The 25,505-nt window shown below is 50.8% G+C and overlaps 1 protein-coding gene and 1 long non-coding RNA gene across 10 annotated transcripts in view; one reads left to right on the plus strand and one right to left on the minus strand.

Annotated features, from left to right (window-relative positions):
* CFAP57 (cilia and flagella associated protein 57) overlaps positions 1-25,505 on the minus strand; it is a 54,608-nt gene that overhangs the window by 761 nt on the left and 28,342 nt on the right. For 7 of the 8 annotated variants that reach the window (XM_031684122.2, XM_006200554.4, XM_072974626.1 and 4 more), the window contains 8 exons: positions 24,970-25,160; positions 21,478-21,651; positions 20,314-20,472; positions 17,749-17,892; positions 13,884-14,000; positions 12,433-12,567; positions 12,197-12,340; positions 5,181-5,313 (listed from right to left, as the gene is read on the minus strand). In XM_031684122.2, the coding sequence (XP_031539982.2) occupies positions 5,181-5,313; positions 12,197-12,340; positions 12,433-12,567; positions 13,884-14,000; positions 17,749-17,892; positions 20,314-20,472; positions 21,478-21,651; positions 24,970-25,160 (1,197 nt within the window). Of the gene's footprint in view, positions 1-5,180; positions 5,314-12,196; positions 12,341-12,432; positions 12,568-13,883; positions 14,001-17,748; positions 17,893-20,313; positions 20,473-21,477; positions 21,652-24,969; positions 25,161-25,505 lie in introns of those variants that run through there. The other variant, XM_031684123.2, reaches the window with a different exon arrangement.
* On the plus strand, positions 259-18,684 carry LOC140700678 (uncharacterized). 2 transcript variants are annotated; one of them, XR_012079176.1, is made up of 6 exons: positions 259-567; positions 10,220-10,329; positions 11,428-11,489; positions 13,507-13,717; positions 13,926-14,086; positions 17,875-18,684. It is a non-coding gene; the product is annotated as an uncharacterized lncRNA (long non-coding RNA). The 2 variants fall into 2 exon arrangements; XR_012079175.1 differs by having other exon boundaries at positions 13,953-14,086.

The raw sequence follows: 25,505 nt of genomic DNA on the forward strand, positions 1-25,505 counted from the left end.
ACCAGTTCTCCTTACATAAACCCTGCTCCTGGAGACCCCTCTCCAGCCCTCCTGGTGTGGCCACTCACTCATGTTCCTCCAGGACTGTCCCCCTGGACTCTCAGCCATCCTCCCGTCTCAGGTGCTGCATCGACCTGGGCAATGCTGGTGTCCATGGGGGTCTGTGTCTCCTCCCACTCCCTGGCCTCACAAAGCTGAATTCTCAGCATTGATGAGCTTGGCCTCCAGGTCAGCTCAGCACCCAGTCTGCGCCTTCCCCTCCCTCCTCACGCTCCACTCTCCCATTATGACCTCTCTGACTGCCCTGTGCCCAGGACACCTCCTCTTTAACTGAACTTGGACCTCATCTTCCTGGATGACTCCAAATGGGTTCCTTTTAGCTTCACTCCCTTTTCTGTCCAGTTAGACCCACAGTGAGTTTTTCCCATCGTCTTCTCTACAGCACCCTTGGTATTCAAGAGGCCTCGTCCCTCTGCCCCAGGCACCCTGCACAGCCCAAACCTGAGATAATCCAGCCATCCGGGGTCTCCCCTTTTACATCTGGCCTGCTGCGTGCTACTGAAGAAGGTAATGCATGAGCTTCAAGTTCTTGGCTTCCAACACCAGACGGACTTTATGTCTATAGTCAGCAGACTCTCATTCCCCAAAGTAGCATTTAGGAACTTCGATCTGTACTCCAACTCCTCTCCCCAACTTTTTAAAAAATTGTGGTAAAATCCATATAACATAAAATTTGCCATCTTGACCTTTTTTAAGAGTATGGTTTAATAGTGTTAAGTACATTCACATTGTTGTGCAACCAATCTTCAAAACGCCTCTCATCCTGAAAAACTCAAACTCCACACCCATTAAACAACAACTCTTGGTTATCCCTCTAGCCAGCCCCTGGAAGCCACCACTTTGCTTTCTGTCTCTATGAACCCGACTGCTCTAGGTACCTCAGATAAGTGGAATTGTACGGTATTTGTCCTTTTGTGACTGGTTTATATCACTTAGCATAATGTCCTCAAGGTTCATCTATGTTGTATGTCAGAATTTCCTTCCTTTTTAAGGCTGAATGACATTGCATTGCATGTATATGCTACATTTTGTTTATCCACTCATCCATTGATGGAAATATGGGTTGCTTCCATCTACTGGCTACTGTGAACAATGCTGCTCTGAACATGGGTGTACAAGAATCTCTTTGAGACCCTGCTTTCAATTCTTTTGGGTATAAACCCAGAAGTGAAATTTCTGGTTGATATGGTAATTCTATTTTTAATTTTTTGAGGAAACAGCTTACATGTTGGGTTTCCCATAGTGGCTATATCATTTTACATTCTGATCAACAGTGCACCAAGGTTCCAATTTCTCCAGGTCTTTGCGAACATTTGTTATTTTCTGGGTTTTGTTTTGTTTTCTTTTTGGTCTGGTTTACTTTTATAGTTTATTTTTATATTTTTTAGCCATCCTAAAGAGTATGAGGTAGTATATCTCTGGGGTTTTGATTTCATTTCCCTAATTGTTAGTAATGACAAGCATTTTTCATGTGCTTGTTGGCCATCTGTGTATCTTCTTTGGAGAAGTGTCTATTCAAGTCCTTTTTTTTGGTTGTTGTTCAGTTGTAGTTCTTTATATATTCTGGATGCCAACCCTTTATAAGATATGTGATTATCCAATATTTTCTCCCATTCCATGGGTTGCCTTTTCATGCTTGTTGATAATGTTCTTTGATGCACAGAAGCTTTAAATTTGGATGTAGTCCAATTTATCTATTTTCTTTTCCTTTTTTTTTTTGCCTGTGCTATTGATGTCAGATCTGAGAAATCACTGCCAAATCCAATATGAAAATTTCCCCCTATATTTTCTTGTACAAATTTTATAGTTTTAGCTCTTCTGTTCCAGTCTTTGGTCCATTTTGGGTTAAATTTTGTATATAATGTAAGATAAGGGTCCAATGTCATTTCTTTGCATGGAGATACCCAGTTTTTCCAGCACCATTTATTAAAAAGCTTGTCCTTTCCTCATTGAAATAGTCTTGGCACCCACGATGGAAATCATTAGACCATTATATGTGCGCATTCATATCTGGGCTCTCTGTTCTATTCCGTTGGTCTATATGCCTATCTTTATGCCAGCACCACACTGTTTTGATTACTATAGCTTTGCTGTAAAATTTGAAATCAGGAAGTGTGAGGTCTCCAACTTTGTTCTTTTTCAAGAGTTTTTTGGGCTATTTGGGGTAGCTTGAGACTCCCAGTGAATTTCAGAATGGATTTGCTATTTCTGCAAAAAATGCCCTTGGGATTTTGAATAGGGATTTCATTGACTCTGTAGATCACCTTGGGTAGTATTGACATCTTAATAATAAGTCTTTCAGCCCATGAACATGAGCTGTCTATCCTTTTGCTGGTGTGTTCTTCAGTTTCTTTCAGTGGTGTTGTGTAGTTTTCGGTGTACCAGTAGTCCTTCACCTCCTCCGTCAGTTTATTCCTAAGTATTTTATTCTTCTTGATTCTATTGTAAATAGAATTGTTTTCTTAATTTCCTTTTCAGATTATTCATTGTTAGTGTATAAAAATGCAACTGACTTTTGTGTGCTGATTTTATATCCTGCAATTGGAATTTTTTTTTCTTTGTACTCTGGTGTTCTAGAATTTCATGATGATGGACCTAACGGGTCTATTTTTAACCACTGTATTGGATACTAGTGGATCTAACAGCTTCCTAAAGGCTCCCTCTCTTGCTTTCAGCCCCACCTTCACCCCTACTTCCAGAGATATCTGCTTTTGCTAATTCCTGAGCCTTTTAGGGGTTCATCAGGTTTCTTCTAGGTTCCCCACTTCTGGCTTAGGGTTCTGGGTTCTCAGGTCTATGGTCCGTTACCACTCATCTATCTGTTTTTCAGCTTGCAAAATTTTGTGTCTCTTGTTTCCTTTTGTGTTTTCTTTGGTTTATTTATGCCATTTTAGTAGGTTTTCAATTAGCCATCTTTAATTAGAAGTTCTAATGATATGATTTTAATAACTGAAAACCAAGCAGGTGTGTCTTTTAGGCCTGTTGGTTAACTGTTGTGGGAATGACTTAATATAAATGCTGCTAAAACTAAAATAGTGGTTTGGGATGGCAACCTCTCCTGTTCAGATAAAGAATTCTTAAAAACCAACTAAACTTGTCAATTTTAAACAACTTGGGAATGTATATTTTGGGCTAATTTTTTTTTGGTGGCCCTACATTCAAAATCAGAATTCAATTTTATTTACTCTTTCAAAAAAAATCAACTTTTGGTTTGACTGATTTTTTTCTATTGTTTTTTTAATCTCTATTTTATTTATTTCCTCCCTGATCTTAATTATTTCCTTCCTTCTGCTGACTTTTGGGGTTTTTGCTCTTCTGTTTCTAATTCTTTTAACTGGTAGGTTAGATTGTTTATTTGAGATTGTTCTTCTTTTTTGAGGAAGGCCTGTATTGCTATAAACTTCCCTCTTAGCACTGCCTCTGCTGCGTCCCATATTTCACAATCAAGGCAGATGCTGGGTAATACCTGTCTTCAGCAGTTACAGATTAAAATCTCCCCTTGAGAAAAACTAGATCACACAAATGACATGATGTTTGGTTTGCGTCAAAATGATCTGCTGTGGGTGTGGGAGGAAATAAGCAGAGGAGGTGAGGATACAGAGGAAGCGAGTGACAGGTGTTGATATTTGCTCAATGTGGGGAATGGATTCATGGGAATTTGTTAGACTTTCCTCTCAGTTTTTGTATACGTCTGAAATTTCCATCTCCAGAATAAGAAGAACCTGGCTATATCATACAGCATCCTGGGGAGGTCTTGGCGGACTATTTGCTAGGCTGCTTGGACATAAATGAAATCTTTTTAAAAGAGAAGTTTTGCAATTGTTCACAGACACATCTATGCTTCACCTCCAACTGAAGATGGCGTCACCTCCAAGAAGCCAAATTCTCAGTCTTTACAACACGTGCTGTGCCCCCAAGTCAGTTCTTTAGAGCTAATCCTGCCAATTGAGGCACTACCCGGAGTCTCACGTTTCAACTTTACTTCTCTAAGGAAAATGGCATATGAGACAACAATTCTCTCTCTCTATAACTTCGTAATAGTTTAAGACTCACAAGCAGTTACGAAAAGGGCATGAATAGTTTCTGTGTATCCTTCCGCCACCCTCCCCTCATGATAATATCTTGCATAACCACAGGACATGAGGAGACTGGTATTTGAAAGACCCAGTCCGCAGCCGTGAACTGTATCAGTTCATCAAGGTTTCTAAGCTTTATTCCTGAATTTAAACCACCAGGAAACAAAATACTTGAACTATGTTGGCTTAATTTTTCACAGTAGAACCTTATACACTGGATTTTTATTGACTGTCCAGATAAGAAATGGACACCTGAAGAAGGTCTTTTATTGTCTGAAAACCTACAGTTAAAGACTGTCAATTATGCTGTTCAACCTCCCTTTTATAAGGATTCATGTGTTAAATTTCTCATAGAATTTAGTGCCAGGGAAAGGTGTGTTTCTCCAGAAAAAAAAAAGTTCCTTTCTCCACATGAGAGCTATGTAAACTATCACATTTGTTGCCTTTTTGTTGGCTGTTAGAAATTCAGAGGAACTTTACAATGTAACTGCAGTAACTAATTTAATATTTTTTAATGGATTTATTTCCTCTCTGCCTTTAAATAGTTTCTGATCCTTTTTTTTTTTGCCTTCATTTTAATTGTACAGGTCCACAATCCCTTATCCACAATTGTAAAATGCAAAAAGCTCCAAAAATGGAAAGTATTTTTAAATTCATGAATTTTAGTGTGAATATCCATATGTTTCACCACAGAAATACTAATGTGTTTGATTTCAAGGCACTGCCTCAGACTCCTCTAGGGCTGTTATATAATATTACAGTATACAAAGTATGTTCTTCCTAAGACCTGAAAGATTCTGAATTCTGAAACCTTAGCTAACCCCCAGGATTTTGGATTTGCAAGTATTTGAATGAGGTAGGTTCCTCATAAATCCTTTGGAGAGTAGGTGTGTGGCATGGAGAGGTGCCCAGAAAGTCGTGGGATGGATGTAACCTGATACAGGAGGAAACGGCTTGGGAAGCCAAAGGGAGACCTGCTCGTGGCTGCCTGCTGTTGGTCCCTGGATCCCAAGGCCCATGTTTCTTGACCCCTGATGACATTACCTGTCTCTGGAACGTCTTGTGGTCGGATTTTCTTCGTCAGTTTCAGAGCTGCTTCAAGGTCATAGACTTGGGAGCGGGTGAACTTCAGCTCTCTGCGGAGCTCATTAATCTCCTTGATTAGGGAGACATTTTCCTGTAGAAAAGAAAGAGGAGAGAGTGAGTATAAATGGGCACAGGACTCGCCCTTGCTTGGGGCTGAGGGTGTGGGGAATGGTCAGGGTTGGCCCCAGACCCAGATTAAGTCTCTGGTTCCTCCTGTGGTGTGAGTCTTTATCCTGGCTCATGGATCAGCCCCTTCGGGCTGCCAGCTGACACCTTCAGGTGGACTCTGGCAACGTAAGATACAGACAGTGTGCACCATTCCCATCCATCCAGCCTCTATCCATCAGAAGCAACAGCAATATTTTTCTAAGCACTATTTATGAACTTAATGCATTGAAGTATCATAATTACTCTATGATAGATTCTATTACAACCACAGTTTTACAGGAGAGAAAACTGAGGCACAGAGAGGTTATGTAACTAACCCCAAATCACACAGATAGTAAGTGACAGAGCCAGGATTCTGACCCAGTCCATAGCTCTGAGCTCTTACATGCTGGGCTATACTTCATTGGTTTTCCCCCATTCATTTGTTGAACCTATATTTATATGGTATCTGCTACATCCCTGGGATACAGACAGAAGACATGCGTTCTGCCCTCAGCAGCACACTGTTTAGTGAGGAATTCAGAAAAGTAGATGGATAATTAGCATTTGCTACACCCATTGCAAGTTCACTTCTCTTGTTAGTGTTTGACAAGTATCCATTCATCCATGCTCTCAGTTTGTATTGAGTGTTACTATGTGCCAGGCACTGTGCTGATCCTGAGGTTTGCGTACAGAAGGTAAGACCTGGCCCCTGCTTGTAAGGAGTTTAGGGTTTAGTGAGGGATCTGGGCACAGTTTAGTGGGGTGGCTACCTTGCAGGGATGGAGGAGTGGGGCACAGAGGAAAGACACTTAGCCCGGCCTGAGTGACCAGAGTGGATTCCTAGGATCGGACCCCTGGGCTGAGGCTTGATGGAGTTACCAAAGAGAGGGGAAAGGGGGCCCCAGACAACTGGAACAGCAGGAGAAGGCACAGAACGACCTGGCTGGGGTGTGGGGGTGACCTGCAGCAGTTCGGTGTCACTGGCACGCGAAGGGAGAGGAGCCGAGTGCGGGGCAGAGCCCGCTGGAGGCCAGGCGGAGGGGCCCTGCGCTCTGGGACCAAGTGGTCAGGCCGCTGCCTTCCGTTTCACACTCAGCACAAGGGCACCGAGGGAGGCTCCATGGAGGCGTCCCTGTCACCGCGGGCCAGGCCACTCTGTTCTTAGACCACACGGCCCCCGTACTCAGCTTGTCCCCCTCAGCACCTCTCCTGTGACCGTGCACACCAGTCACCTGAGGATCCTGTTGAACGTGGCTTCTGACGCGGCAGGTCTGGAGCTGCTCCTGAGAGTCTGCATTTCTGACCAGCTCCCTGGAGATGTCACGGGATCAGACCCTCAGGGGTCTGAGCATCAAGAAGGGCAAACACTGGCCAAATCCGTGTAAGATGGGTCTGTGCTAGAAACAGGCTGTGCTTCCACTTGGGGCACTCTCTGCAGAGTCGTGAGTGTGGCGTCTGAGCCCAGAGAACAGTTTGATTCTGAGCACTAATGCCACAGAGCGTGACAAGCCTTTTCTGTTACAAGATATGAACTGGAGACCCCCTCACAGCCCTTCCCTCCGGAGCCTCTTTATCTAAGCGGGTCAGATATACCTTCAGATTTTCAGCATACCACTCAATTTCACTATTCCTCATTAAAAAAGCAAACGTTCTCCCTCTTGGAGGAGATGCGCAGTTACTGCCACTCCCTTGCTTTCAGGCTGGCTTTTGTGCCTGGTTTTCTATAAAGTCAGCAGATTTTCTCCTTCTGACTTTTCACCCATCTAACCAGCCCAGGTCTTGGTGATGCACCTCCCAAATTTCCTTCCCAGATGCTCTGTTTCCTCCCACCTAGAACTTCTCCATGCTGACTTTATAACATGACACCATCAACTAAATATGTATTTATTGGGTTCTAAGACCTTGGACTCTGCCTTGCCTGTAAGAGGTGCTCAATAAATATTTGTGAAAGAGATAAGCAAATGAATAACTAGTACAATGGCTACCAGCTGAACAAGACAAGAGTCTTCCAGGGAGGAAATTGCAAACCAGGGGGTGAAGGCCGAGCAGGGGAGGCCAGACAGAAGGGAGTCTTAGGAGAGCCACAGGGAGCTCAAGGGCACACCAGCTCGCTTAGGGGCTCTCCATGCCCCCTTTTAGTTGGTGTCACTTAGCTTCAAATCCCCCTGACTCATTAGATAAAGTAACACTAATAAATTAGAGACTGACAGTACCATTTCCACAGTTCTCTCCAGAAACATCTTAGGTACTTCTTCCTGGTCCATCTCCATTCATTTTGTCATGGAGACCTGTTGACTTTGTGTCTGAACTGAATCTCGTGTTCGTCTATAAGCAGCTCTCAGCATCTCTCCCCTCTACTGCCGTACGGCCCCCAGTGGAGCCCCTGCCGTTTCCTCCACCCTGACAACCCTGTCACCGTGGCTGGGGCTTCTGGCTCCTGGTACAGCCTTGGACAACTGCACGAGGCTGGCCACCTAAATGGGTCTCCAGAACACGGCCCCGTCCTCACTAGAGTGTGAGTGAGGCCCACGACTCAACGCAGCCCGATTCCTCTGTTCTGTTCGTTAGTTCATGAAAATCACCCGAGAACGAGCTCCTGCAAGCCTATTAGGCACTTATCGTGCCTGACGCGGGAGGACCAGCTTGAATCCGGTGCAGAGAGAAGCCACGCACGTGAAGGGGGTGCTCAATGGCGTGGGGAGGGCTCCCCGTGGATGCAGGGGGCAGGCATGACTGTTGCAGGCCCAGAGCCGAGAGGGAGCAAGCAGGATCTGAGGCACTAAATGATGGATGATGATAATGACAAGATAATAACTTCAAGGGCTGACTAGATTCCTGCACCGTATCAAACATTTGGCTTACCTGACCCTGCTGAGTCCCTGCCGCAGCCTTCCAGGGAAGGTGTTATCACTCTCAGTTCCATATGAGGGCACCGAGGCTGGGCAAAAGTGGTAGAGCTGGGATTCAGACCTGGCTGTGTCTGCCTCCACGTGCCTGGGTTCCTCGATGGCTGCTGCCTCCCAGACTCTGCTTTCTCACCTCGTGTGGATGTCACCTCCATCCCAATACCTCTCACAGTGTGAAGGCCAAGGAGGCCCCTCAAAAGTACAAGTAGGGCTCCCTTAACAGGGCGTTCTGGGGTGGTCTACGTTCTGGGGAGTCCAGAGGTCACACTGAGGTCAACCGTACTGCCTTGGGGAGTTTTGTGAATTTCAAATGTGAATGCAACAGCTTTGCTGAGCCTTCTGCTCCTGATCCCTCCTGGGGCAGGATGGCTTACAAAAGCCCCTCTATTCCTCCAGACCCCCTCCCAGTTCCTCTGTGGCTGGGAAAATCTGACCTGGGTCCAGATCTTGGATGTGTGTGAGAGACTGGCTCTGGGAAGCTAAGATCTATTCATATAGAAAGGCTTCTAAACAAAGAGGCTATGCCAGGCTGTCGAGGACTGCCTTTGGTTGGGGGCAACCCTAGGCAGCCCAGCTGGGAAGCGACTGACAGAACTTCAGACTCAGAGGGAGAAGGGCCCAGAGAGAGGAAATGCCACTAGCACCCCCTACTGTCCTGCCTTGAGTTGACACCTTGAAGAACAGAGCAGTGTCCGGTTAGCCTGGAAAAAGCAGGTGACAGATTTATTCTGGTCCCTTGGGAGCCCGGCGTCAGTGGTGTCTTGGCGGGATCGCCGTTTGCCCGGCTGCACAAATGAACCATCTCTCCGCTCCTCTTTCAGCCTTCCTCTCACGTCTAAGCTCACATTTCCATCCACCATCTCTCCTCGGAAACGTCTTCTGATGTCACAACTCTTCCCTTGCAAGGCCTTGTCCTCTCCCTTTGACACGGGAGTCATCTTCTGAAGGGTCTTCCTGCCACCCGCCTCTCCCCGCCGGCCTTCCCACCCTGCCGATCGAGGCAGCCTTTCCAGAGCACGCAACACCCCTACCTACCTAAGAGAGGTTTGTGGATTTCCATGTCCCCAAGCACCCTACAGGCCTCGGTCTTCTCTGACTGTCCTCAGGTTGTGTCCTCTGCTTGGAAGGCTCTCCCCGCATCTGCTCCCTGACCCCTCGGCTTACACTTCAAGGCCCAGCTCAAATGCCACACCCTGACTGAAGCCCACCCCTCTCCGTGAGCGCATGGCACTGGATGCGCCGTATGGAGCAGTGATTATTTTTGTGTCTGGCTCACGTTGGCTCAGCCCTAGATGATCTTCCTGAGGGCAGGCAAGCTACCACATTCATCCTGGAACCCTCCACGGCCAGCTCAGCACTCAGTATGCCCCAAACCCGCAAAATATGTGTCCTGAATGAGTCAGGCATCTGTCCTAGATGTCTGCATTCCACAGCAGCTTGTGTTTTCACGTCTGATCTCCAGCATGCTGGAGGAGGAACGAGAAGGCCCAGTGCTCCTGTCTGAACACACGAATGAGGAATGAGACAGTGACCTCGTTCTCTGGGTTTCCTAGTGAGCTTCTCTCAGGCACCAGGTCTGCCCAGCTTTCCTCCGCCTCCTGAGACTCTTAAGTGTCAGAGCCTTGGAACCTACAGATGCAGCTCCTCACAGACACATCTCAATGCATCAGGCACCCAGGCCGGGGGTAGGGAGTCTGTGACCAGCTGTACTGGCCCCCCCTCGCATGCCCCCAGCCCACAGGCTCCCCCAGTCCGTGCTGTGATGGTCTTCCAGGCCCTTCTACTGGATTTTGCCTTGGCTCTTAAATAAGCCTTTTGCTTGGAAGAAGGGGAGGGGCTAGCATTATTTGAACACCTATTCTGGACGGGGCCAGAGCCTAATGGCTTATCTCATTCAATCCTCCCAGTAACTGAGGTTGCTGTTTTCTTCCCCTTTTGCAGATAGGAAGGTGGCTCCTGGAGAAGGCCCATGACCCAGTGCAGCCGATTCCTCTGTTCTGTTCATCTGTTTACGCCCACCCCTACCCCGCCCCGGAGGCAGGATACAGCAGGTCTGTACAGAGACAGGGCCACACTCTTACACTTTGCATGGCCCTTGAGATCAAAGAAGGAAACAATTTTTATTATCTAGAACAGTGGTTTTGAAAGTTTTTTTTTAATCTTCCAAACAAAATCTTACACAGAGCCCACTGTAATAAGCAAGGAGTCTCCCTGGTTGAGGGAGGGCTGGGGACCCAGAGCCCCACGCTCTGATCCCTCTGGTCCCCTGCAGTTGTCTGAGGCACGTCTGTGCATCCCCAGGGCTCCCTGGCACACAGGCTTACAATGCTGCTTGAACACTTCCTGGGGATTTCCCTGTGGTGGCTCTTTCTGCCAGCCACCAGGGAGTGGTAGGGCTGGGCAGAAGGCTGCTTGGGTCTCCTCTGCTCCCTCTACCCCGACTCTCACCCTGGCCCAGCAGAAGTGTGCATGTGGCCTCTGGGGAATGGGTGGGGGGGTAGCAAAAGAGGACCTTCTGCCTGCCCCGAGCCATCTCATGCCTGGCCTGTGGTCTTCACTCTCTTTCTTTTTGCTTTGGGTGTCTGCTTGGCAGGGCGAGAGGGACCCAGCCTCTGGAGGACCCCTCAGGCCTGTGCTCTGGTGGCAAGTCACAGATGAGAGCTCAGCAATGTTTCCAGCTGGTAATGGCTCCTGCTGTTGCTCTGGTCACAGCACGCTGCCCTGCAGTGCCTCGGGGGGCTCTCCATGCCTGGGGGCACTCAGACCCTTAGCAACTGCTCTGTGTGTCAGCTGCTGGTGCCTGAAGGTCCCGCTGATTGGATCTACTCCTATCTCTGGGCCTCTGGCTGCTTTCATGGCCCAGGAGCAGGGCCGTGGTTTGATGGCATGGGCTGCTTTAAGCAGGGGCTGGTTGTAAGCTGGCATAAAACCTACCGTGCCAGGCCCTGGCCTGACTTGCAGTGTGCTCTGCCCAGCTCTGTATGGGCTGGCCAACCTGGGAACTGGGTTTGTTTCAATCCAACTGCAGCCCATCCCCTTTCTGGCATTTTAATTATGGCATTAAAGAAATATGAACATTGAAAGGTATGTGCCTTATGAATGTGATTCTGATGTTCTCTTTTGATATTAATCCACATTAACTGCCTCAGATGATACTGATAGCCAAACAGCAGTGGCGGAAGAATCCCGACCGGCAGTCCTGAAAACGAGCGTACGTGGAGGTGGCGGTAATGGGGTCAGGCTTTCTGAACAAGCTCTACCACAGATCCTGGGAGTGGGGAGCTCATTAAATCACAGGGAGACCAACTCTTAGGGAGGGTGTGGTCAGCACTGGATCCAAGAGATAAGAGTAGGCACCTGAGGCACCAGAAAAGTCAGAAGAGGTGGGAGGAGACAGGCATGTTCAGAGGAGAGAAGTTGGCCAGCAGGGGCCATGTGATGCAGGTAGCAGATGAAAAAGCAGCACAACAAAGTAAATAAGAGTTGGAAGCAGAGGAGAGGGGAGGGAAGACAGGGACTTGGAGAGCTAAGGTCACATGGGCGAAGGCCCCGAGGGGCCAGGGGTCGAGGAGCGGGGTAAGGCAGGACACAGGAGTGCTTTGGATGAAGATGAGCTGGAAAAAAGGAACAGCTGCCTGGTGAAGTGAAACGGGGCGGAAGTGAGCAGGCACCGGTGGGGCAGAGGTGGGCAAGGATGTGCCTAGGGAGCCTCCGGGGTGGGGCTCTGGGCCATGGTCACAGCCAGGACAAGCTCAGAGGTCAGAGGAGGGACGTCAGAGAGGAAGCTGTGGGGAAAGCTAGTGAGTCCCTTGGACATTTGGGGAGCTCTGAGGACAGGTGGCCGTGGAAGGGCCCTCAGCAGGCTCTCTCACCTCGATGGCTCAGCCTCTGAGGGAGCTGAGGGGCACGCACAGTTACCTGCATGATGCGGACATAATCCGTATGGTGCAGCTCACTCTCCTTGACCACCTTTTTCTTGAGAGTGGCCAGGTTCCTCTCCAGGTGCTCCCGCTGACGGGCGTACTCCTGCTGCAGGTCCGAGTTCAGCCCTGCGATCTCCACCTGATGGGGCAGGAGGGTCTGGCTGTGAGGGAGGGGAGACCCCAGGGGGCAGGGGAGGGCGGGGGAGGGCGGGAAGAGGAGGCAGAGCTCACCATGTCTGCCCGCTGCACGTACTTCTCAAAGAGTGCGCGGATCTTCTCCTTCAGCAGCCGGGGCTCCTGGATATATGCCACGCAGTTGTGAAGGTCCGTCTTAAACCGCTTCACCAGCGCCTCCAAGTCCCGCTCCTGCAACCAGAGGCATTGACTTCTGGCCCAGGAGGGACTCTACAGGGGCAGAGGCTGCAGCCTCATGCAGAAAGGGACAAGGGACACCCCATCTGGGACTTATAGTTGACTGCCAAGGGCCACACGGGGCCCAGAGACCTGGATGGACACACAGCCCAGCGGTGGAGGCACTTAAACTCCTGTGCCCCTGGCCTGAACAGCTTCATCTTTAAGAGGCTGCACACACTGATTCCTTTATCGGCTCTGGATTCCTTTTGGGACCACAGGCCTTAAAAGACTAACGGAGGTGCAGGTGGTCACCCTACTCCTCTTTGAGCCAAGATGGAGAGTATCGATTCTCTCTTGCAGATCCGTGGGCCAGGGCTTCCACGCCCCCTAATTAGCTTATCCAGTGTTTCTCCCTCCTGAGGGCTGCGTGAGTGGGTAGGGAAGATGATGACGACAAAACTGGGCAGACTGGGTCATCTGCAGACTGGGGCTACATTCACCTTCTTCCATCATGCTTTCTCTGATATCCATCTTCCTCTACGCCTGGCCTAGAGAGCCTCTCCTTTATCTTCACTCCCATAGTCCTTTCTTCATATTCTCTAATTTCCCGCCTTGCCTTATATTATTATGCACATGCCACAGATCACCCGTCAACCTCTTTGGTCTGTGAGGGGCAGGGTCTGTGTCAGTTCACGTTGATATAGCTCTGCAGCTTCTAGTGTTACCTAGTACACAGTCAGTGCTTCCTGTGGGAGATGGGAAAATTCAATCTGATTCCACCATCATTACGAGGTACCCTGTGCCAGGGTGTGAGGGTGCAGCCAAGTCCTGGCCCAGGACCAGAAGACTAGGCTTCTAGCACTGGCTCTGCATGTGCTTCCTAGCTATGGGAGCTGGATGAAGTCTCTAAGCTCCCAATCTCTCTGACCTTGCTCTCCTTGTTTATCACAGGGAGAGACTGGAACAGGTGATCTCTGAGGTCCTTCCAGCCCACACTGTTCTAGTGGTCAAGGCCTTTAACCACCAACTACAAATGATCTCTGAGCATGTTTCTTCCCAGGCCAAACAAGCCAGTGTTGTGAGCATCCCTACAAAACTGGCTTCTCACCTCCGTGATCACTTTACCAAAAGTCACTGTATCGTCTCAGATGGATTCAGCCATGTAAGTTTACGTGGGCCTGAAACAGGGTTGGGCTGTGAGCAAGTAAAGAATGCGGTTTAAAATGGGAATGTATCTTAGCAGTGGTCTGGCTCTGTCTCTGGGAAGCCAGCTGCCCATTGCAGGCAGGTGCCAGCTCCTGAATCCGGGAGCCTGAAAATCCTCACACCTTCTGTCTCTCTCTGCGCATCTCCTGATCGGTGGCTCTTAGTTTCTGCCATAATTCTGTGATGTTCAGCTCCAGCTGCGTGTTCTGTTTATGGAAACGCTCCAGCTCAGCTTCCATCTGTGAAGAACAAGGAGGAAAGAGTTAAGAATAAGAAAGTAAACCACAGAAGACATACAGATGGCCAACGGGCACGTGGAAAGATGGTCAGTGTCACTAATTATTAGGGAAATGCAAATCAAAACTACAATGAGATGTCACCACACGCTATTAGAAAGACTATTATCAAAAAGGCAAGAGATAACAAGGGTTGGGGAGGATGTGGAGAAAAGGGAACCCTCATGCATTGTTCGCAGGAATGCAAATTGGTATAGCTGTTATGGAAAACAGTATGGCAGTTCTTCAAAAATTAAAAAAGTGCAGGTTAAAAAAAGTGTGGATATTTGCACAGCTAATGAAAGAAGGTATCCGTTAGAAAGGGCTGGCCAGCTGTCATAGGCATAGAAATATAGAACTGATTCTTTTTGTCTCCAAGAAGCCTCGCCTAGAGGGATTAGAGGGAAGTAAATTAGAAGTGAAGGTGGAACAGGATAAACACCTCTGCATTCCAGGTAGAAAGGGCCCTATGCCTGCACAGAGGCGAGGGGTGGCAACCACAGACGGGATGCTCAGTTGGATTTTGTAGGAGGAATAGGGATTAAAAGGCAGGTCTGGAAGGAGAATTTCAGGCAGAGAGAATAGCCATGCACAGAAAGGACCAGAAGCAGGGGCAGCCTGGTGCATCTCTGCAGGCTACAGGTGGTCCAACCAACCTTGGAACTTGGAGGAGGGTATGTGAGGAAGGGGGAGAGGGCCTTCAGAGGTCAGCTGAGCTGGGTCATGCACAACCCTAGGGCAGAGGTTTGAATGGTAAGAAGTTCAGCCTTTATCCTGGCCAGAAGTTTAAACTGCTCAGAAGTGTGTCCTCTATCCTGAAAGCTCAGGGAGCCACTGATGGGATTTACCCAAGGAATGGCATGATCTAATTTGCACCTTAGAAGGCCTGATCCAGAAGTTTTACCGGAGAGAGCAGGGCTGGAGCCAGGCAGACCAGTCAGGAAGCTGCTGCTGTGGCCCAGGTGAGATGCTGGTGCCCTAGACCAAGGCAATGGGGGAGCTGCAAGAGAGAAAGGGGCTCCTCCAAGGTCTGTCTGAATGCCTGAAGCTGGCTGTGCCTCTTTCTCTACAATCTTCAAGTCAGCAGTGACAGATTAGGTTAGCAAGGGAGTGATGCAAGCAAAACTTCAAACCATGCTGGGAATAAAGATAATCTATTTCAGAGAACAATTTTGAAGTATGTCAAATTTGAGTAGCTGGCTGGGCAGCCAGGAGACTAGCTGGTGTATGGCAACAAGCATCCTTCGCCTGGAGTGGAAATTCCATGGGTACTCTTCCATGTGTTACTCTTTACATCCAGAGATTCTCAGTGGGGGCGGGGGAGAGGCATTTGCCTCCCAGGGGATATGTGGCAACATCTAAAGATATTTTTGATTGTCACATCTGGGGGAAGGGGACGGTTGCTACCGGCATCTAGTGGGTAGAAACCAGGGATGCTGCTAAACATCCTCCGATGCACAAAACAGCCTCCTGTAACGGAGAATTATTCACTCCAAAGTGTTCATGGTGCTGAGATGGAGAAACCCTGCACCAGATGAACAAATAAAAGCGTGTGAAGTAAAATGGCAAGGTTCTGGAAACTCCTGCCCTAGGAAGCAAATAGTCACATCTCATTGAAGAGAAGTCATCAAAGAGAGGCTGAAAAAGTGTTTGTGGGTGGGGGTGGGGGATACCTGAGTCGGGGGAGTATTCTGTTTCCATGCACAGGTCTCAGCTCTCCAAAGGAGCCCAGGGCTTACAGCTTCCTTCTTGTAGGGAAAGGAACTTCCCAGGAGATCCTCACTGGGTGGGCCAAATGTGTCTGACCCCCAGAGGGAAGCCCCCAGGTCAGGGGCCCCTGGGGAAGGAATCAGGCTGAGATAGCTGCCCTGGCAGCAACTGGCACCTGGGGTGGGGCAGGAAGGGTCTTGTTTGAATCATTCCCGAGGTATGGTCTAGTTCCTGCTGAGATCAAAGACATGGTTGGTCCAGTTATTGAAGGGAAAGTGAATAATCTCTCAGGTATGTTGCAGTGGCAAATAACTGACCCAGTCAGGAATGCAGTTGACAGATACGTCAAATGGGGAGGGAGAGGTGGGGCAGGGACTGACGGGCCTGCAGCGCGTTCACCTTCCAGGCACGTGGGGCCTCTGCTCTTCCTCACCTTCTCAGGCTGCCAATCCTGGGCCCCGAAGTCACTCAGGACTGACAGGAGGCCCAGAGGAGGCTGCTCTGTGGTCAGCTGGGGAAAGCCTTCCTAAATCCGGAGTCACTGTCACAAGGACCGACCGTCTCTGGATGGCCCAGCCCTGGCCTGATCCCACCACCTGGCATCCTCCTGGGCCTCCCGGAGGACAGGCTTTGCTCTTCTCCACCACAGCTCTTGCATAGCCAGCTCCAGGTGGGCCATCGGTACCCTCCGGTATCCTTTACTTTTAACCTTGCTCAGCACCGTTAGAGAAAAAGGAGGGGAAGCAGGAGACTCTTTTGGATAGGGTGGTCGGGGAAGACCTCCTTGAGGAGGTGACATATGAGCTGAGATGTGACAGATGCAAAGAAGCCAGTCATGTGACTATATGGCAGCCTTCCAGGCAGAGGAAGCAGCATGGCAAAAGTCCCAAGATGGGAGAAGCCTGGCTTGTCCTTGGAGCAGTCAGAAAGCCTGCAGGCTGGAGCAGGGGAGGGAGCCTGCAGACGTGGCTGAGAGGCAGGTCGAGCTGGGATCATGCACGGCCTCGTGGGCCTCGGTAGAGTTTAGATTTCATTTCAGGTGGGATGGGACACCGCTGGGGGTTTGCTGTGGCCTCTGTGTGGGGACCAGGCTGGACGCTGGAGTCAAGTTCAGAAGAGAGATGGTGGAGGCTTGGACTGGAGTGATGGCAGCAGAGGGGAAGGAGGGTTGGATTTGACATGTCTTCTGGATATTGACCAGCTAGGCATTGGTGACTTGGATATAGGAGTTAAGAGAAGGGAAGACTCGAGAGGACCACTGCCCTTCTACCTTCACCAGGGGATTGTGGTGCCACTGACTGAGGAATGGGGAACTGGAGGATGGGGAAGTCAGGCTTCAGTTTTAGATCAACCACAGTCCCCACTGTCAGCTGCTCTCTGCCCAGGATGGGGAGGCTGACAGGTAGCATGTCATCAGGAAGTGCAAGGTGTATGGAGAGCACTTGTACCTCCCTGGGCTCTCAGAAGCCCTTGTCCCATGCTTCTAATCTCTCTCCTCTCTGCCTTCATCCTGTTTGCTTTCCAGAACACACACTTACTTTTGCCACTCTCCTGCTCAAGAGCCTTTGATGACTTCCCATTCCTTATCAGATGAAGTCCAAACACCACAGCCCTGCATGGGCCCCTCACCAGTATTTTTAGTCTGAGAGAAACTGTTGTATTCAGAGGGGTGTACTTTCTAGTGGACAGGTTGGTGGCTGGGTACACACCGCCCCCTGGTGGCTGAAGGCCCAGCGGCACGGTTTCCCTTTGAGGGCCCGGAGCATGCGCACTCAGCCAGGCTAGGGCGGCAGCCCACCCCAAGGCCCTGTAGGAAGCCAAATCCCAAAGAATCCTGCACCACTGAGCCCCTGGTTGGGCCCTCCCTGTGGCATCCTCTGCAGAAGGGAGGCTATGCACATCTTGAGGGCAGGGAGGGGCTGAGAGGAGAGCTTTATTTCATTCCCCCCAGCCCAGCCAGGAAAGGTCGAGGAGGAAGCCAGGTATCCAGATGGCTTCTCACCTCTTGAATCTGTTCCTTCATCACCTTGATCTCATTCTCTCGAGGTTCTATTTGCTTCTTCAGCTCCTTTATTTTGTACTCGAGCACAAACTTGAATTTTTCTAGTTCTTGATTTTTCTTTTTTAGATCATAGATTCGCTTCTCCTGTGGGGAAGAGGAGAGAGAAGTGAGGGAGGTATCAGGAGGTCCTGGTACAGAATCCCTTTGGGCCAAGAGCACAAATCCTGTGACCTCCCAAGTGAGGAGGCCACAGACTGCTCTCCTCCTGGGGACACAGAGGCTGGCTCCCCGACCAGGGGGCAGCCCTGGCTCCATGGCCTCCGGGCCAGGACGTCACTGGTTCACCCACCCACTCACACAGGGCTGTGGCCGACTGTGTCTTCTAAAGCTCACCTCCACAGCATCTCTCATTCCACGTGCTCTTCTACGATGTGAACTTATGCTTCTCCATCAGGAGGTTGGCTCTAATTCCCACCCCTTGCATCTGGCTGGACTCATGGTTTGCTTGCAACCCAAAAAGTGCAACTCAAGAGATGCTGCATGGCTTCCCGGGCTAGCTTGGAAAAGGCCAAGCAGCTTCCACCTGGCTTTCCCAGAATGTGTGCTGTGGGGGAGGCCAGCCGCTATGGAAGGAGTCCTACTACACTGAGACCTCCAGGCTGGAGAGCATGCTTGGTGCTCTGGCCAACAGCGCCAGCTGAGCCCAATCTCCCAGCCATCCCAGCCAGGGGGCTGGACACGGGGATGAGGCGGCCACCCAGGATACTGGTATTCCGGACTGCAGCTGCTGGAGTCACACAACTGAGGTCCCACTAGGACCCAGACATCAGGGACCAAGACAAGCCATCCCATTGTACCCTGTCCAAATTCTAGACCTCCCAAATCTGCAAGCATAATAAAAGAGTTGTTGTTTTCCACCACTAAGTTCTGGGGTAATTTGCTGCCAGGTGACAGTCATTGGAACATAGGTCTAGGCATTCTCAAACATTTACGGAATGGAGATCTTTTGCCAAGGTCAGAGACTCCAAATAGAAATATGAAACAGTCCCTACCTTTAGGAAGAAACGCACTAACTGGGAAAGCACACGTGTCAACGAATGCAAACGTGCACCGTGACGGGGTGGTGGAAGAGGGAGGCACAAAAGGCGTGGATGCATTGAGGGTGCTGAGAATCTGTTCACAGGTCGGGGGGAAATGAGGCTGCAGGGGAGGCGGGGAGGGAGGCAAGAGTCTGGCATGTTGGGTTAAAGAGTTGAGAATTTATCCAGGAGGCCAGGAGTTGGGAAGCTACTGCCCTGGGGTCAGATCTGACCTGCTGCTCGTTTGCATGAGGTTTTCCTGGAACAGAGCCAAGCCCGTTCATTTATGTCCTGTCCATAGCTGATTTTATGCCACAGCAGCAGAACTGAGCAGCTGTGTCAGGGACTGCACTGCCTGCAAAGCCTGAAATATTTGCTACCTAGTCCTTTATGGGGAAAAAAAGTCTGCTGACCCTTGCCACAGGGAGATGCAAAAGAATTTTAAGTGGGAGAGTGACATAATCATGGGGTGTGGTGGCAGGGGGCCCGGATGGGAACTGGAAGGGAGGACATTAGACTGTCAGGAGGCTGGTGCAATTTTCTAGGTCAGGAGGGCTTCACCTTTTCTTGTCAAAACTCTTCTTTGAGAATCTGAAGAGAGTTTTGACCCCTCCCTAAAAAATGCTCAGATACAAACACAAACGCTCACTTGTAGACATTACGGGCAGGCCGGTCTCATGTCATCCTTATCAGAGCCGCTGGGGGCCCCGTTTCACAGGTGAGAAAACAAGACTTGGATTTGTTGCCCGAGGTCCCGGGGTGGGTGAATGGAAGAGCCTGCCCTGGAACCTAGTGCACTAGGCTGAAACCGGGTTTCTCAACCACCCGGGAGTTAACGTCTGACCGCGGTGGTACTGGCAGAGGGGGTGGAGAGAGGGGCTCGGAGCCTGGATTTGCTCAGGAGGGTGATAGGAGATTTCTGGATACTGAGGTGGTGTGCCTCTCAAAATGTGATGTCTCTCTTCTTAGTGTTTTCAGAGAGAGGCATCCTGGAAAGTGATACCACTTTCTGGGGGATACCCAGCAGTGATAGGGGCAACCACAGGGGAGCTCCTCTCCAACCAGGGGGCCCACGTGGCGATGGGGCTGGGAAGCTCCCCCCAGGCCATGGGATGGTCACCTTGGGTGCCTGGCACAGCGATGAGCAGGGGCCTGGTAGTCAGCACTTGGGTCTTATTTCAAGTCTGCTGCCCATCAACTGTATGACTCTGGGCAAGATGCTTCATTCACCCTTGGAACTCAGTTTCCGGAGCTCTATAACTGGGCCACTCACGGTCCTTGGGGTCGTTGGGAAAACTGAATGTGATGTGTTTACAGCAATAAGCCCAGTACCCTGCATGCAGGAGGCATTTCCCTGACCGCTCACCCCCCGTCATGTTAAGTAAATATGCCCTGGGAAGGCAGGGACACTGTCTTCTTGAGCTCTGTCCTCTGTGCCTGGGTCCACCTATCTGGAGCTGAGGGAGGACAGAGGATGAGCCTTCACCTTGTCTTGAATCGTCTCATCTCTTTCCTGGATCTCCCGCTTCAGGCCCAGGATGTCCTTCTCCAGGGACTTGATGACCCCCTGCAGTTTCACCTGCTCTCCCTTCAGGATCTCAATGTCGTTGGTTCGCTCTTCAATCTCCTTCTGCAGGCTGCTGAACTAAAGGGACACATAGCAACAACAGAGACCACGAAAGTCTTCCAGCTCATCTCCATTCCCCATGACTGTCTGTGGATTTTAAGAGCTCCCCGTCAGAATCTGGGACAGTCAGGAATATCCCAGGCCAAATGGACAGTGCAGTATTCTGTCCCATGAGGTTCAGTCCCACCCCTTTCAATGAGGATGGACTGTCTGCCTTCAGAGGCTCCAGAGACCAGCTCCCCCAGTGGATCCAGAGTTTTCCGTGACCACGCTGACCTTGAACAGTTGGGATCCAGGCCCTGTCAAGGTCAGAAAGACTGAGTCCTAACTGACGAGCCATCTTAGTCATGTCCCAGAAGGGAAGTTGTGATTGCCCCTGGACTGACTAGGAGTGTGATTTCTAATAGGAAGGGATGTGAGCTTGCATTGAACTTGGCTTCTCTAAGGCTAAACGTTTTGGGGAAACTGGCAATTCTATAAGGATCTGGGAAGGGAACCTCCTCACCCAACCATCGGTGACTACAAACATCTTCCCTGCCTTGTAAACTAAGCCTCCTCAACCCCCAGTCTTTCTCCCACTCACAGAATCTGAACAGGAGCATCCCTGACTTCTCGCCCTGAGAGCTGGAGGACACCCCCAGGAGACGACTTGATCTATCTCACCTCCAAAGCTCTGAAAATCCTGACGAAACCCTACCCGCCAATAAATGAAAGCTCAGGGTGTCCACCGGGGTCACAGTGAACCCCCTGCCCCTGTAAACAGGAAAGTGGAGGGAGAACCCCAATGGTACCCAGTCAGAGGACGTGGTAAGGATCTGCCTGCCTGTCCAGGCAGGGGGAGCCCTCACACTGGCCAGTGGTTCTGTCTGAGGCCACTTGCTGGGTGGGAGGACATTCAGGTGGGACCCTCTGCCAGGCCACCCGGGTCAGAGCCAGACAGCTCCGTGTCTGTCCACCCACCCCGTGCTCTCTCTGCAGCGCAGCTCAGCCCGCCCCCAGGCCTCTCAGGGCACAGCCCACTACCTTCTTCCTCATGATCCCCGTTTCTCCTTTGAGCCGCAGGTTTGATTCTTTTTCATCCCGAAGCTTCTTCTCATACTTGGTTTTGATATCTTGGATTTCTCGGTCCTCATCTTCTTCAATCTGCTTCTTGGTCTCTTCAAACTCACGCAGCTGCTGCCTGACATCTTCCTGTGCCTGGCTCAGAGAGAGGGGGAGAGTGTGGCCAGGGCAGAGGGGACACGCCGCACCTCTGTGCTAAGAGGGCCTGGGAAGAGGTGAGCACGCAAGGCCCTTCATGGGACTGGGAGACGAGTGTTATTACAGAGATGGGAGCCAATGCCGTGGGACCCTGGCCCTCCCACTTTCCTCCTGTCCTTCTGTCTGTCCCTCTTTCCCTACCGGAGTAGGCCTCGGGCTCCACCACTCCAGGCACTGTGTCACCAACTCCCCCACACCCTGTTCCTCCTCCATCTTCTTCACACTGAAGCCTCTAAACTCATGACAGTTGTAACTTTATACTGATTTGTGAAATTGCTTGATTGTCTCTCCCATCAGATGTACATTCCTCAAGGGTAAAAACGTGGTCTATCACTCCCACCACTAAGTGCCCAGTGTACAATGCACGCTGGCGCACAGCAGGTCCTGTCTGAGTGAGTAACTGTCGGAATGAATGAGTGAATCTTTAATTCTGCCCTCCAGCTCCTTAATCCATCAGTTCTTCCCTTTTCACCTCCCAGGCAGTTCTCGAATCCACCCACTTCTCTTTAAGCCACTGACTGCTCAGGCCACCGTCCTCTCTTGCCTGGACTGTTGGCTCAGCCTCCTAACCGGCCTCCTGCCTCTGGTCAGGTCTCCCTCCGGTCTGACCTTATTCTCTAGCCGAGGGGAGCTTTCGGAACCACACACTTGGTGATGCCAGCCCCAGCTTAGAAGCCTTCTCCGGCTCACGCTCGCCCTCAGGACGGAGTCCAGACTGTTGGACCAGGGCCAAAGGCTCTGTGGGAGGAAGCTTGGGACCATCTCTCCGGCCTCGACCATCACTCCCACCCCAGGCTCCTGCCAGTGTGAACTGACATCAGTTCCCCAAACATGCGTGCTCCTCGGCCGCTGGGCCATCCGTCTGCTTCCTGCCCTCTGCCCGCGGCTCTCTCCCCTTCTTCCTTCCCCTCGGGGATGAAGCCAGCACACCCCAGCACTCTACATTATATTGTGAACACCTGCTTGTCGTGGGGCTCCTTGACGGCACAACCACCCCCGTGCCCAGCACAGTGAACACCTGGCACAGTGTGGTACAGCCCAGATGGCGGGACAGTGGACTCTGCCTGGTGGAGTCTGGGAAGTGACTGGGGTGTGACTCCTCTTTGCTTACTGCCACCCACTGGTGGATGCTTAGATTATGGCAGAGTCAACGGATTTCTTCTCGAACAGACCCTGGTGTTCTCCCAGGCTGCACGGACTGTCCCTGGACTGAGTGTTTTGCGGGGTTGAGAAAGACAACGTGGTTTTAAAACTGGGCTCAACGGCCTCCTGAGAAAGGCTTCTCTTTGCCCATCACGTCACCAGACCTTTGCTGGACAGAAGCCTGGCAAGGTCGGCTCTGTCTGCAGCCTAGAGAGGCCCGCAAGCCCTGCCCTTGGTCTGGTAGGTGTTGCTAAGAAGGAAAAGCAGCCCAGTCAGGCTAGTGCGATGGCACTCAGCGGGGGCTCCCTAGGAAAGTTCTGAACTGAAATCCTCAAACTCAAAAGAAGGAAAGCATTGTCATCACAATGGGAGGTCCTGGGAGGAAGGTCGTGCGGGCAAGTGGCCAGGTGAAGAGGAATCATCCTGAGCACGGCTCAGGGGTTGTGCAGAAAACTCCCAGAGGCTCCGCATCACTGGATATCGGGGAGCTGGACTGGGGCAGCAGGAAATGGGGCTGGGGGGTGGGCAGGGCAGACAAGGAACATTCCTCACACCATGGAACTGGAACCACGCAGGGCTTAAGTGAGGGCGGCATTCTCTTAGCTCCCGCTCTGCTGTGTCAGCGCTCAGCCTCTGCCAAGTCTGCGAGACCCCCACCCTCTACTTCTTACTGTGTACACCCCCCACTGCCTGGTCGAATCCCAGTCCCCCGAGACTTCCGGGTGCCAACTCACAGTCCTCCCTGCCATCATCAGGGGTGGTTACAGAGGATCCTAGAACGTCTCCTGGTGTTTTGACCTTCATGTTCCTGCATCCGCTCTCAGGCCCATCCCCTGGAATGGTGCTACCTCTGATGTCTTAAAATACAGGCCCTGCTCTGTGAGCACAGGTGATTTCTCTGCTGGATCCCAGGTATGCCACCCAGCCCTCAACCTCACCACCTCCCCTGGCCCTGTCTTGATTCCTCCACTGGCCCTTAGTTCCTTACTGACCCTCTCTGGCCTGGACCCAATGGCTGGTCACTGCTGACCTTTACTTTGTGCACCAATTAGCGAAGCCCCAGCTCTGAGTCAGGGCTGCTCCATGCCTTCCTCATTCACACGTCTACTTGCTGAGCCCTGCTGTGGAAAAGTGTACAGCCTGGTGGATTAATGCTGCCAGAATTCGCGTCTCAAACCTCAGTGGGGCCTTCAGCTACATTCCTGCCCACCCTGAGCTTGGTCGGCCCCTTTCTCATTCCTTTCCAAAATTGCTCCATGCCTTCATGACTCTCCTGCCCCCTCGCTCTCAGCACACCATCTGCCAGAACTTCATGCCCCAAAGGGGGCCATCTGGCCTCCCTCAATTTCCTCTCCATCTTGGGAAACTGTCTATTATGGCAACCCAGACTACTTGAACATTCTATGACTTCGCTCTGCTTGGATGCTCTCAACTTCCTGCACTTCCCCGTCTCCTGGTTAATTCCCACTTACATGCCTCCTGGAGCTCATTAGCTCTTGCAAGCCTTTCCTGACCTCCCAGGCCAGGGGAGGTGCCCTGTGTCCGCATTCCCCTGCTGTCCAGTATACGCCTTGATGACTATCGGTCTGTGTGACCACCTCTCTCACCCAACTGGGAACCAGGCCCCATGTTTTACTTCATGCTTGACCATCCAGCACTCAGGCTGGTAAACCAGTAAGATACGATCTGTGTTTGTTGAGTCAGTGAAGGAATGATTTCATCTTGTAAGACATAAGAAGTTATGCAGGGGTTTCAGGCAACAGCCCTCCCCATCGTTCAGGGCTCGTGGTCCTCTCCAGGTTCTATAGGCTTCTTCTAGAAGGCCCCCTCCTTAAGGCTTAAAGGTTCAGCTAGGAGAGAACAGTAGGTATTCCTATCCAAGGAATTCCAGTCTCAAAAGCAGAGCACCTCCCAGCTCAGCGAGTCCCTGGCCCACAGGGAAACAAATATGGAAATGTTATAAAATGAGGCCGAACGAAATACATAGGACTAAGACGGTGGGGAAGGAAGAGGAGCTCCAGCGAGGCTTCCACAGAGATTTGGGCTGTTCCCAGGCCAGGTCTGAGGGATGGCGCCGTGAGAGGGAGGCCTAGCGTGGCCCCCCGTGAGTACCTCTTCCAGAAGGGTAGTTTTCTCCTGCAGTTTGGCCTCATAAAACTCAGTCAACTCCTCCAGGGCCTGGCTCTTGGTCTCATCGTTATCCCGAAGCTGTTTCTCGTACTCCTCCTGCATCCTCTGGGACTTGAGCTGCAATTCCTGGTATTTCTCATATTCCAAAAGCAACTTTTGATTGTTGCAACATTCTAGAGGGAAGTGGGGAAGGTCATTTCAGGAGGGACAGTAGCACCAAGCTCAAGGACACTCAGGAGCCTTGGGTGTGTTTCTTCCCCCTGTCACCAACGACTAGAGCATCTGCCTCCACAGCCAAGGTTCAAATGCACGCCTGGCTTCCTCCCCTGCCCCCTGCACCATCATCTAGTCGGGTGGCCAGTTTTCCCTCCCTTCTCTGTCTAGGTGGAAAGGTTTCCAGGAAAGTGCAGAGGGGTGTTTGGCGGTTCGAGGCCAAGAAGAATGTCCAAAACAGGCACTAGTACTCCCATTTTATAGAAGAGTAAACTGAGGCTCAGTGAGGATAGGTGACCCCCTAG

Source organism: Vicugna pacos, chromosome 13 (genome assembly GCF_048564905.1).
Source record: "Vicugna pacos chromosome 13, VicPac4, whole genome shotgun sequence".
NCBI classification, from domain to species: Eukaryota; Metazoa; Chordata; class Mammalia; order Artiodactyla; family Camelidae; genus Vicugna; species Vicugna pacos.